Source organism: Trichoderma ghanense, assembly GCF_004382785.1.
Source record: "Trichoderma ghanense strain CCMA-1212 chromosome Unknown scaffold_32, whole genome shotgun sequence".
In the NCBI taxonomy this organism is placed as follows: Eukaryota; Fungi; Ascomycota; class Sordariomycetes; order Hypocreales; family Hypocreaceae; genus Trichoderma; species Trichoderma ghanense.
Window position 1 is genome coordinate 1 of NW_027395695.1, and position 12,474 is coordinate 12,474.

The following is a 12,474-nucleotide window of genomic DNA, read 5'->3' on the forward strand; positions in this document are numbered from 1 at the left end:
ATTTATAAATATTATATTTAGTAATACTATTACCTGCTTAAGTATTTAAGGCCTGGCCCTTTCTTCCTGCTATCTCTTAATCGCACCTGCTGTTTTTTAAGTCCTGCCTCTTAATGTCCTGCTTTTCAGGCACAAACTGAGCATTAACCCCCCATGTCCGACTAGGTACCTACCTGCGCTCACTTGATTCCGAATTTAGCGCCTAGTTTGAAAAACTGATCTGCCACGCTCAGCGTGTTAATATCGCGCAGTTCATGGAGGCTGGCGAAGCGGTCAAGGGTAATAAAGTGAATGTTTTTTGTAGACGGGGTCATGGTTTGTAGGAACGCCTTAATGTCGCTAGCAGCCGGTCGGTTACTTTTGCCTGCATGTTTATTAAGGACACGGTTGACATTGGCACGCATGGCGGTGATCTTGTACTTGGAATCGGGCTCACCCGACTCGCTGGCAATGCTCATTACCTGCAGCGTGCGCAGGCAGGCGATAAGCAGGCTGCACACGCCTGCAGCAATGGCTGTGGCGACGGAGCTGCCGCTGATATGCTCGGTGGAGCCGACGAGGAAGGGAATGGCACCGATGGTAACGTCCTGGCTGTTGATGCAAAAATCGTATTTGTCGTTGGGCCTGGTGGCGTCGTCAGAGGCGTTTTCCGTCTCGAGCTTTCCGTAGCGGTTGCAGCTGGCCATGCGTAGCATCGAGTCCGTCTTGGTGCCGCCGAGGCTGGCGGGGAAGACCTCTGTGCCGATGCTGTCGCCCTCGTCGTGGTGGCTGCACACCACCAGGATCCCGAGGTCCATGGCGTCTCGCACGGCCTTTTTGAACTTATTATGGTCCTCGGTCGTTGTGAAGCTCATCGAGATAATGTCCACGTCCTTGCTGATCGCCCACCGCACGGCTTCCTCCGCGTGCGCCGCCGAGTAGCCGTACTGGTGGTCGGCGACCTTGGCCACAAACAGCTGGCACAGCGGGTCAATGGCGCACACCAGGTTGGCCATCTGCGTGCCGTGCGGGTTCGACGCCAGATACCACGGGCTCACGCGGTCCTGCTCGTGCACAAACGACCGGCCCTCGCACACGCGCGCCCACAGGCTGTCCGTCGTGAGGAAGTCGGGGCTCTGCAGGTGCCGCTCGCTGCTGCTTTGGCCCCTGTCGCTGCTGCTGTCGCTGTTTCTGTCGGGGTTGATGTTGCCATTGCTGTTGCTGCTGCTGTTTTGCAAGCCTGTCGCGTTCGGCGGGTCCATGCTAAGGATGCCGTTGTCGATAATGGCCACTCTCGTCGGCCGGAAGCGTTTGTCTTCGACGTGGCATTCTTCGGCCTTTTTATGATAGTAGCCAATAAACTCCGCCAACCGTGGGGATAAATGATGGATGCTAGGCAGGCAGTCAGTAAATGAGGACACGATGACATCACAAGGGAAGTATACATCTCTCTCAGACGTGGCGTCTCGGTCTGTGCCATCCAGAACTTGGACTTCACTTCAATTTCCATCGACGGCTTGTCTTTGCGCAGCTCTGCAACTTTAGTGCGGATATACTTAAGGGTCGCATCGCTTTGCTTCTTTGTCGTGAGCTCCTTGATCACATGGATATAGACGTGCTTCAGCCGCGTCGACTTCAGACCCTCGGCGCTAAACCAGTGGTCCAGGGCCGATCGCCGGCCCCCAGTGTACAGATGCAGATGCGTAAGGTATGTCGGTTGCACAGTCTTTTTGTCGCTCTCGGGCTTGTCATCCGCGTCGCAGACCACCGAAATATCGTCCACCTCCCCGTGCGGCAGAAAGATGTTGAGCGACAGGTCGAGGATGCGCCAGTCGAGCTTCTCGACGCGGAAGCGCCGGACCACCTCGGCAATCTCCAGCTCGTCGTGCGGGTGGGCCATGCGGTCGGGCACACGCAGCGTGATGATGCGGCGCACGCCGTGGTCGCGCAGCCACTTGAGCATGTCCAGCACTTCGGTGTGCGTGTGCTCCCGGTGTGAGTGCTGCTGGTTCTGGGCGGCCGGTGTCTGCGGCAGCGTGCTGCGGTCCAGCGACGGGAACTCGGCGTACCGGATCGTTTCCTCGTATCGGATCAAGCTCAGGCTCTGTGCATCGCGTGGCATTGACGTGACAAAGTCGGCCACGCTGGTGCCCTCAATGAGGAGGCGGGACATGTCAAAGTTAATCTCGCGTTCTAATTATATTTGATTAAATGGGTGGACACCAGTAGACAACGAAAAAGAATTGGTCTTACCCGGTTCTGTCCCATGTTGTTAGCTAGAAGACCTCTTCAGAAGATGTAAGGCGGGGATCACCTACCCCCTGACTCTCGCAGAATTGTGAGCAACGTCTGCACATTGTCGGCGTGCTTCATGGTGCAGTAGATTAACGCGGAGCGGATGTTCTCCCGCTTCTTCGTGTCCAGGTTCTTGACGTACGGGCTCATGGAGGTCTGGTTGTTGTACCACAGCGGATAGCGCCCGCCGGCCACCTCTTCGTCAGTCACAGCATTGTCGGCAACTGCCTCCTTTTTCAAGGGGTTGTCCTTCGAAGAGTCTTCCTTCTTGGAGGATTCGCCATTCTTCCTGGACTCTTCTCTTTCCGGCATTGTGCCGCCGTTGCTATCGATGTGAAGAAATGAGCGGTTGACGGCGAGCAGAGGATTCTGCCGTAGCAGCGTCTCCACCAATGGCTGTTGCTGGTAAAGAACGGCCATGTTGAGAATGCCAGAGACATTGTCGACATAGGCCACAAAGGGAAATGACGCCGAGGATGACGTCGACGAAGATATAGTAGATAGGCCCGTTTTGGTGGTAGCTGAGATTTTCTGGTCCCTCAGGGCCTTCTGGAGGCTTTCATTGCTCGCGTAGGCTTGTAAAATGTCATCGTTCGTGAGAAGATTATACTGCATCAACACTGTGAGGACCTCGGGCGATCGGAGCACCTTCTCGGGCGCGTGCGACAGGATCTTGCTGACGAGGTCGCGGCGTCGGCCGGCCTCATCGTAGTCGTCGTCGTCGTCATGGTCCTGGTCGTCTTGGCTGGGCTGCACCCACAGCTTAAGTGCCTGTACAATGCAGTCCTGCGTCGTCAACAACGCGCGGTTGTGCTCAGACGCAAGAACAACTTCCGCCAGATCCAGGCGGGAATTGTTGACGATTCGGTTGAGCAGCGTTGTATCGGTTGGTCTGAAAAACTCGGGTGCCACGCTGAGAACCTGCTTGAATATAAACGCGTCGTTGTTATTGTTGCCGTCGAAGATCTGCAAATGCAGGTTCTGGACATCGCGGCGGACGAGGACGTCGAATTTCTTCTTGGACTTGTTCTGGGCGATTAGAGTCTTTGCCACCGCCAGCAGAGCGCCCACGTGTGGGAAGCCCTTGGTCAGCGCCACTTTGAATAGACTGAAATTGTTGTTGCTGTCGAGGTGTAGTGCCGTTGACCTCGATGTACCCGTGCTCGACACACTCGGTGCGTCTGCAAAGTTATTCTGCTCCTGCTCCGCATGCGTCCGCTTGTCACTGCTTGACTTCCATGCGCACGATCCATGCAGTTTCCGCAGGAGATAGAACAAGAGAATCTCTCCTTCTTTGTCGCTTTCCATGATCATCGTGGCGAGCTGCACGTGCGCATTGCTCGTCACGGCTCCGCCTTGCGCACCGGAGATTATCAGCTGCAGCAGATGCCATCGGACGCAAGTGTCCATGTCCCGCCCCTCCTCTCTCAAGAACTCCTCAATCATCTGTGTCTGTGGCGTCTTCTGGGCATTCTGTACTGCTAAGATGAGACTGCTGCAGAGGGAGCCCAATTCCTTCTGGAACGCATTGTTGTCTTCATAGCGTGCCTTGCGCCAGTCACCAATGGCGGTCTTGAGATTGGCCTCCATGGAGGGCAATTCTCATGGTGTGTCTGTCCTTTTGGGCTTCGTGAAACAATGGGAGTGGTTTTTCGGTAGACTTGTTGCGATGGTAGATGATATTGTTGCTCTCCATCGTGCTCTGATGAAACTTATCTACCTCTCACTACTAGTAGATATCCTACAACAGCCTGGCCAGCCATTCTCAATTACACACCACAGACTGATCAGACACCAACCATGCATGGAGTACAAAGAAGTAACTTCAAGCGACTTGCAGGAATATCATCAACACTACCTACTACCTGCTGGCCATGAACTATTGGCCCCCCCGCTTCAAAAGTGCCCGAATCACCAGTGCTTGACGCGCCATTTGGTACTCCATCACCTCCATGCGGCTCTCCAGCATTGCAACCTGCGCTGCCAAATTGTATTCCTCGTTGCTGCTCGTGCGACCACCTTGCTCGGAAACCCCGCGCAGGGCGTCCGCCACGGCGCTTGCCAGCCCAAGGTCGTCCAATGGCACAGTGGCGTTCCGCTTCTCTGCCTGCATGGCGGACTTCAGCTCTGTTGTCAGCGTCGCATTCGGCTGCAGGTATGCGTTATTTTCGTTTTCGTCTTTCTTGCTGTCCTCGAAGCCCTCCGTCTTGCTGCTCTCGTGCCCGCCAGCCGTAGCCTTGTTGTCGTTTTTGGCGTTTTCAGGATCCACGGCCGCAGTTTTAGCGCCCGCTGTAGAGGCGGTGGTGCTAGTGCCCAACGTTCCGCTTCTAGTGCCCTTCGCCCCTTTGTTGTTCCACGGCAGATCCAGACTTGCGTCAACGCTGGACGACAGGAGCGTTTCAAAGTGGTCCACGTCCAGCTGACACAGCATAGCTTCGCCTTGGGGGCTGCACACGGCCGGCTTGTTGCCATCCGGATCTCTGGGAGTGACACGCAAGACACACTTGTGTTCCGGGTTGTGCCCGAAATTCCAAAGGCTCCTGGTCCCAACCTTGGCAGTGATCCTGACCGCGTACTCGCTGTTGTCTTCCCGCGCAATGAGCAGATACACCCGCAGCAAGGGCACAATGCCCTCCCGTGTTATGCTGTTCTGCTCCATGATCCACGAGACGCCATTGTAGTCCTTTTCGGTGCCTGTTGTATCCACCGTCTTCTTTGGTTTGGGGCCCGAGACAGAGACCGGTCGTGAGTAGTATTTTTCGTAGAAAGGCTGCTGCCACGCTCGTGAACTGCTGGCCGTGGCCTCGACGGTGCCCCCTGCCTGCGGTGCTCCGCCGTTGACACTCACGTTCACGCTGCTGTCGCTGGTGAGTTGTGCGGTCGTTGTGTTAGGCCGCTCCATCGTGGCAAACGGCGCCCAGCCGATGACGCGGGGTCGCTGCACCTTGGATCTGCCAGTTTCTGGCTCCACCCCGTGGAAGTCGACCTGAATGTGCGCGCGCTCAACGGCCTTGTCTGTGCCCGTGCCGCTGCTCTTGGTGCGCGAGTCGAAATGCAATTCGAACACGGCAAACGTCGCTTTTTGGGGGGTGGCCGTCGTCTTGCCCTCCTTGTCCGTCTTGCAGACGACCCTGGTCCCGTCGACCCACAGCAGCCGGTGCATTGAGAACGTTTTGGACTCCAAGACAACTAGCCTGTCGTCCACAATGGGCGTCTCGTCTTTGGTGCGGGCTTGCCCCTCGCGGTTTTCCTGGACGCGAACGTAAAAGCCGATATTGTCGTTGTCGCCATCCGGATCGGGCAGTGAATCAAAGGACTCGGCCGTCTTGAGCTCATCTTCAGTTATGGGTTCGCATATTGAGGAGCTCCCCAGCATGTCATCCGCGAAAATGTCGACATCAGACATGGTGGCCATTGACTTTCCAAGGGAGTTGTATTTAATCTTTTTTTTTTTTTTTTTGGTCGAGTTTTCCGGGTTGTGTTTGCGTCTGTTCCTTTCTTTCTGTTTGCGGTTCCTATGTAACTCTACACGAGGAGCAAACGATTGTAAATGGGTTATTTATACAGGAGACGACGCGCCCCAAAACGATGTGTCAATTCGCTGAGACAAGTTCTTTGAACAAGGCTTCGAAATACGTGAGAATTGTTGGTTCATCAATCCGCAGGTTAAGAAACGCGGCATCAAGTTGCATTTCAGCTGTCATGAACTTTTGGAACTTTTGGCAAAAGGGTGCGAGAGCTCCGCCGTGGCACGGCAAACTAGTCGTTGGCTCACATATCAGTATTTCTAAGGTTGCAACCGGGGCACCAGGTGCATTTCAGCTGTGATGACCATTCTGCACAACCCCATTTTGGGACAGCACAGACTCACATGCTACATACAGGAAGCATTTGACATGTACCCTCCACGTACCACATGTAGTCTACAGAGCATATTCTGGGGTTGCACCTGTAGCTGTGTTAGAGCAGAGGATTTTAGGGTTTTCGTCGGACATCAGACCAAGTTCTCAATTTATCTTCGAACTGGCCTTCAACTGCTTCTCTCGCACCTCAATTTTGCTCCAGATATTGGTAAAGACACAACATCACATGAGGCAAACCCAATGGGATGAAACGACACTGGCCACGAGACAACTGTTGCTACTACGATAACTAAGGAACCCCGGCAACATGGCACAAGTCAACATTCCCATGGAGCCAGCTCCCGGTGTGATAATTGACCAAAACGACGGTAAAATCACAATCACAATCACGACAACGCCCACATCCAATGACAGCACCGTCAAGGAAAACTCAGAGTCTCTGTGGCATGCCGCCTATGCAAGCCTACGGACAGAGCATCCAGAAGAGCTGGATAACTTTGAAAAGGAGGCACAAAGTGTCTTTCGTCCCCTACAGAGAAGCAAGAGCTCAAACCTCAATGCCTTTGGCAGATCTACGCCTGGCTGGCACAACATGTCACCAAAGGCAGTAGTCGGAGCCGTCAAACGCTGGGTTTTTGAGAGCCAAGAGGAAGAGCCCCCAGGAGAAGATGAAGACGAAGCCGAGAGAGACAAGGCGGCAGCGCTCTCGTCGACCAAGATATCCTTGAGCAAGAGTATCCAAGACTCCCCGAGTGCACATCTGGCGTGGGCAGCAGCCAGTCTATGTATCCACGTATGTTTCTTTTATTTGATTTTCTAATTTCAGGCCAAATCAATCTAACAATGCTTCTAGAAACTGGCTGAAGGAGACCTGCCCGACACCTCTGGCCTCGCCTACATTGTCTCGCGCATTGCGTTTTACGACCGGCTGTCGCGACTTGTTTTCAAGACTCCAGAGGACGACGAAAACAACGAGACCAACGACAAGACCGACGATTCCTTCCACAAGATTCTTGTCGCTCTGTACACAGCTGTTCTCAAGCAGCTGATTATCGTACTTGTACTATCCCATGGGCCACACGAGACACGTGCACAACAACAAAAGCAAATGTCATGGGACAACGCGGGCATAAAAGACACGGCTGCGCATTCTGTCATTTCACTTGAGTCGTCTATCAGCCAACACGTTCGCGACAAAGAGTTGGAAGAGAGTATCACCAACCTAGTTCGCCTGAGTGCACAGCTCAAAGACCTGAATGGCAGACATGACCAAGATGCTGAAGGGGCGGCCGACACAAAAATGGGTGACGACAAGGACAGCTGTGATAGCTCCAGCGACGACAACGACAACAACGATGACGATGACGATGACTATGATGATGACGACGAAAATTACGATCCGAACGAAATCGACAAGAAAGAAAGTGATGACGGCAGCGTCAAGGACACCAAAAACAGCAAACGAAGCAAAAGCGTCAAAAGCGCCAAAGACGACGATATGATTCCAGCACACAGCAAGGTTCAGAAGCTACTGTGTGGCACGCCAGTCCAGCCGCCATCGCTTCCTCCGCGCCCACCGCAGCCTGAATTCGGATTGCCGGATGTTCTTGCCAGCTTACACAATTGGGCACAAGAACAGGAGGCGTACCGACAGTGGCATCATGCACGCAGTCTGGGATTCAGCGACTCTCCCTCTGGCGCCTCTGAGGGTGTTGCTGATCAGGATGGCCGCATTCTTTGGGTTCATGGCAAGGCCGATGGAAGCACAACGCTGCTTCTGCAGGCGCTCGTCGAGGCCGAGGAAAAGAGCGAGAGCAAGAGACAGGATGGAGGTCTGCCGCGCCACGCTGTGGCACACGCGTTCTGGAATTGGTCACGGGACGTGGACGGCACATCCGTCGTGTCGGTCGTGCGCGATATTGTGTGGAATGTGCTCATCACACAGCCAGCGCTGCAGGACCACCTGGTCGACGCGGTCGGCATGATCCAACGCAGCACGCTGCTCGGCGACGGCGATGAAAAGGCCAAAGCGTGGTACGCCGCGCAAGGCACCTCATGTGACTTCTACGCTATGCTGGCGGTCTTGTGCCGTATCGTGCGCGATACACGATTCGAGCCGACGTGCTTTGTCGTCGACTACATGGACGCGCTGCTGGGCGACGATGACGATCTTGATGATGTCGGCGAGGCCCATAAAAGCGGGTCGGGCGGCCCGTCCCGCGCGGCACAGAAAAGGACGTGGACCCTGCAAGACCTCATTAGGCTCGTGCAGACGACGTGTCGCCTCTCTGGTAAGGTAGCATGGATCGTGGCATCTTCGTCGTCGTCGCCGGCAATGGGAGATGTGCTGGCGAGCGGCAACCACCTGCAGCTTAAGCCCAACGACCCGAAGCTTGACGAGATCATGTCCTGCTATGCCCAGGCCCTCTTACGAGACCAGTGCGGACCCGCGCATAAACCAGCCATTTTGAGTCAGCTGGGGCAGGAGTTGATTCGCAAAACCGGCAGCAATGTTGCCGGGATGCATCTTGCTGTCGACCTGCTCGGCGCCGTCCGCCTACCGTGGAACGCACTGCACATCCTGCAGCGCCTGCCCGATAGCAGCGAGGGCCTGGGCGCGGTCTCTGAGTGGATTGTCCAGAACAATGTTGGCGACGGTGTCAGCGTCGGTGTCTGTGATAACGCCCGTGATAGTGCCAGTGACCGGGCACACTTGGATGCTGTACTTTACACGGCTGCACTGGCGTTCCGGCCCCTGACAATTGCTGAGCTGGGCGCGCTCGCTGACCTGCCGGCTACCGTGAATGCGGGAATTCTCGTCGATGTGCTTGGACGTCCGCTTCTCGATATGAAAAAGGTTGATCTTGGCGGCGGAGAACCGCAAAGTTACATTTACTTTTCGAGCCGGGCCTTGCTCGCATCCCAGCGCAAGCGGCTGGCTCAAGGCACGGCTGCACCGGACCTGCACGCCGGCATGGTCCGCCGGCACCTGCGCTGTCTCTCCAGTTACTACGGAAATTCTGACCGTGGAGAGCTCTCGTTGTACATGAAATTAGCATGGCTGCGTCATTTGGACCGTGTGGAAACTTGCCGCAAAGATGACAATGACGACACAGACAGTCCTTTGGCGAAAGACATGTGCAACTTTGTGGAGCAGCATGGAAAGCTCTGGCTGCGCGACCTCGAGACTCTCCACATACTTTTCGTTGCTCGCCGTCTCTTGCAGGACCTCCTCCCGTTGGCTGCAGACAAGCGCCAGCTGTCGCCGATGCAGGCCGCGCTGCAGAGCATGCTCGCATGCATCGTGCGCCAACAGGCGACGAGCATGTCCCTGGACGACATGGATTGCTTCTTGCGCATGGCGGGGCACAAGACGATTGACATCAACGTCCACGACGATCTGCCTGTGGTCCCACAGGGCCCGCCCATGCCCCTACCAGAGCTACTGGCCTTGGACAGCCCAGAAGTGGCCGATGCAGCAGCGTCTGTTGGCACGCTAGACGGCCATAGCGACTGGGTCCGGGACACGAAGTGGACCTACGACGGCCGCCTGATCGTCTCCATCTCCGACGACTACACCCTGCGGTGCTGGGACCGGGCGTCGTGCCGTGTGCAGCACGTGACGAAAAGCAAGCTGACGGAGTTCCCAAAGCAGCTGTGCGTCTCGGCCACGGATCCCACCATCATCATCGCCCTGGCCAGTCAGAGTGTCGTGCTCTTTGATCTCGCCATAGGCACTGTTCCCGTCAAGATTAAGTCTAACACCGAGGTGATGGAGGAGAGGCAGGCGCTCCTGGCAGCACAAGAAAAACAGGAAGATGGCCAGAAGGCATCACAGCAAGCGAGCCAGCAGGAGCAGGGAGAAGAAGACGGTGATGAAAAGGACGTCGACGATGGCAAGAGTACCAACGATGCCAACGGCAACGATGCCAAAGATGCCAAAGATCCCAGTGATGTTGCCATTGAGGAGCTCATATTGTTCAGCGACACATCATTTGCCATGGACGGATCAAACGACCTTGTTATTACCTGTAATGGGGATGGGAAAGAGGCACAGAAGCTCGTCTTTTGCATACCAGAGTTCCGGCTCAAGGAGGTTCGCAATGTGGCCCTTGGATACAAGAGCTTCCCCTCCGCCTTGATGGACGCAGTACAGGAATCCGAGTGCAAAGATGCCGTCCTGGCCGATGACGTGGGACTGGCTGCCGTCGTCGACAACAAGGGCAATGTCGTCTTTTACGACTCCAAGCTGGCGACGCAGACGCAAACGATACGCTGGACCGAGAGAAAGTTTGTGTCTGTAGAGTACGTCGCGCTTTGGCGTGTGTTCATTGTTTTTGACACCAATAATAATATGACTTGTCACTTTGTCCATGAGCCAGAGGGCCAAGGAGACCGGGGTGCCACAGAACCAGTGCTTCGACCGCTCATCCAAACGTACAAGGTGCCGGAATCATCCTGTTTGTCATATTCGTTCGGCCCCAGGCGGGAAGAGGCCATCTACACGTACAGATACAAGCCCACCATGATCTACAAAGTCATCGAGGAGGAAGCGGTTGTGGTAAACGGCCCCACAGACAGCACAGACTCGGGGGACGCCCCGGCAAGACGACCGAGCCCGTTCACGAGCACGATCCTCTCCCACAATGGGTTGCGCACAGCCACGGCCAAAAGTGACGGCCAAGTGCAACTCTGGAATCTTCCCAGCACAACGGCCGGTCCTCACGCCGCTTCAGCAGCCACCTCGGAAGCAGCCACCTCGGATCCCACACTGTGGTGCACCATGGCGGAGACCTCCTCGGAGGTGAACTGGCTGAGCTTCTCACACGACGACTCGATGCTGGTAGCGTGCTACGACAATCGCCAAGCAGAGGTCTGGGACACGGATACGGGCGAGCGTGTGGCTGTCCTCGACGGCCACAGCACGTGGCTTCACTTTGCGGCTTTTTCACCCAATGATGCGCTTGTCGTCACGGCATCGTCTGATGGGGAGGTCCGTCTGTGGGATTTGAATGCATCCCGTGAGCTGTATCTGGAGACCAAGGCACACTTGGCCAGGGCCGGTTATCTTCAGAAGGATGAGGACGACAAGGACGACAAGGACGAAGCTAACGTCAAAGAAACGGACAAAAACACCGACTCCGTCGACACGCCAGTTGGTCCACTTAGACGTACTTTTGTTACCCTCAAGGGCGAAGAGGACGACTCGCAAGGAACCATCGCCTTCTCGCCCGACGGCCGCTTCCTTGTCACATCTGGTCATCTGGGTCACATCTTCGACATTTCACCACCATCCGGCGTTGAAAGCCTCCTTCCTATTGACTCGCTAGAGCCGTGTGCCAATCTAGTTTGGGAAGACGTCACAAAAAAGAAAAAGGGGAAGGCAAATGCCGAGAAGAAGAAAGACCAAGAGAATCGCACGCAAGTCATTGGCAACGATAATGACAATAACAATGATGTGGATGTTGAGATTGGAGGGGATGGTGAGGGTGATCAGGACGATGGCTGTGCCAAGGAGGTTGTCAACAAGGACGATGGCGGGGACGGCAATGGTGAAGATGAAAGTAATGATGATGATGATGACAATGAGGAGGAGGAGGACGAAGAGGAGGACGACGATGATGATGACAACAGCGACAATCTTGCCAACATGCGCTGCAACGCCTTTACCTTTTCTCCCGAAAGCCGCTCTCTCGTTGGTTTCTGCACCGACGGCCAGCTGTTCCTCTGGAAATTCACGGCATCCTCGTGGCAGCCACAGGCCATCATCCTCGCCGGCGGCTTCAAGGCCCCTGGTCGGCCTGACCTCTGGATACGCTTCCCCCGCCAGCTATCCATGTCGGGCACAGACGGCCAGTATCTGTTGCACACAGAAATCGGCGTCTGGGCTCTTCCACCGCCACCCACGGACGACAACCAGAAAGAAAACAAGAAAATCGGCCTTCAGGCGTCGGCACACCACCCGTGCAATATCAGCCACACTCCGACGCACATGGCTATATTCTGGCAGGACCAGTTGCTCGCCAAGCTGCCCAAGCTGTACACGCCGTCCAAGCCCTACTCGTTTTCGAGCTACACATGCGATATCCACTCAGAGGAGGGGGGGACGTCCACTCTTGTTATTGGCACCAAGTCAGGGCGTCTCTGCTGTTTCCGATTTCGTGGGAAGAAGGATCTATTTAAAAGTACTTAATTAGCTAAAAGGCATTTAGTATTTTACTGCTTAAACTAAATTAAAACACTTTATAATAATCCAACCCCTAGGTCCTAGGTTATTATTATAAGGTAAGGAGATTTCTAAGGGATAATTATATATATAACTATATTAGTAAATAAA

General features: G+C 55.0%; 3 protein-coding genes across 3 annotated transcripts; 1 reads left to right on the forward strand and 2 right to left on the reverse strand.

The window, feature by feature from the left end:
- Positions 1-179: 179 nt before the first annotated feature.
- On the reverse strand, positions 180-3,864 carry CCMA1212_010797 (uncharacterized protein; the record flags this gene model as incomplete). The annotated part of the gene is made up of 4 exons (XM_073707825.1): positions 180-1,371; positions 1,425-2,172; positions 2,233-2,238; positions 2,298-3,864. The coding sequence occupies 4 exons, from the start codon at positions 3,862-3,864 to the stop codon at positions 180-182; spliced, it is 3,513 nt and encodes a 1,170-aa protein (XP_073553648.1).
- Positions 3,865-4,153: 289 nt separating this feature from the next.
- On the reverse strand, positions 4,154-5,680 carry CCMA1212_010798 (uncharacterized protein; the record flags this gene model as incomplete). The annotated part of the gene is made up of 1 exon (XM_073707826.1): positions 4,154-5,680. One exon carries the CDS (start codon positions 5,678-5,680, stop codon positions 4,154-4,156), a length of 1,527 nt encoding a protein of 508 aa, XP_073553647.1.
- Positions 5,681-6,444: 764 nt separating this feature from the next.
- Positions 6,445-12,330, forward strand: CCMA1212_010799 (putative WD repeat-containing protein; the record flags this gene model as incomplete). Its single annotated transcript, XM_073707827.1, has 2 exons — positions 6,445-6,930; positions 6,991-12,330. 2 exons carry the CDS (start codon positions 6,445-6,447, stop codon positions 12,328-12,330), a joined length of 5,826 nt encoding a protein of 1,941 aa, XP_073553646.1.
- Positions 12,331-12,474: the final 144 nt, after the last annotated feature.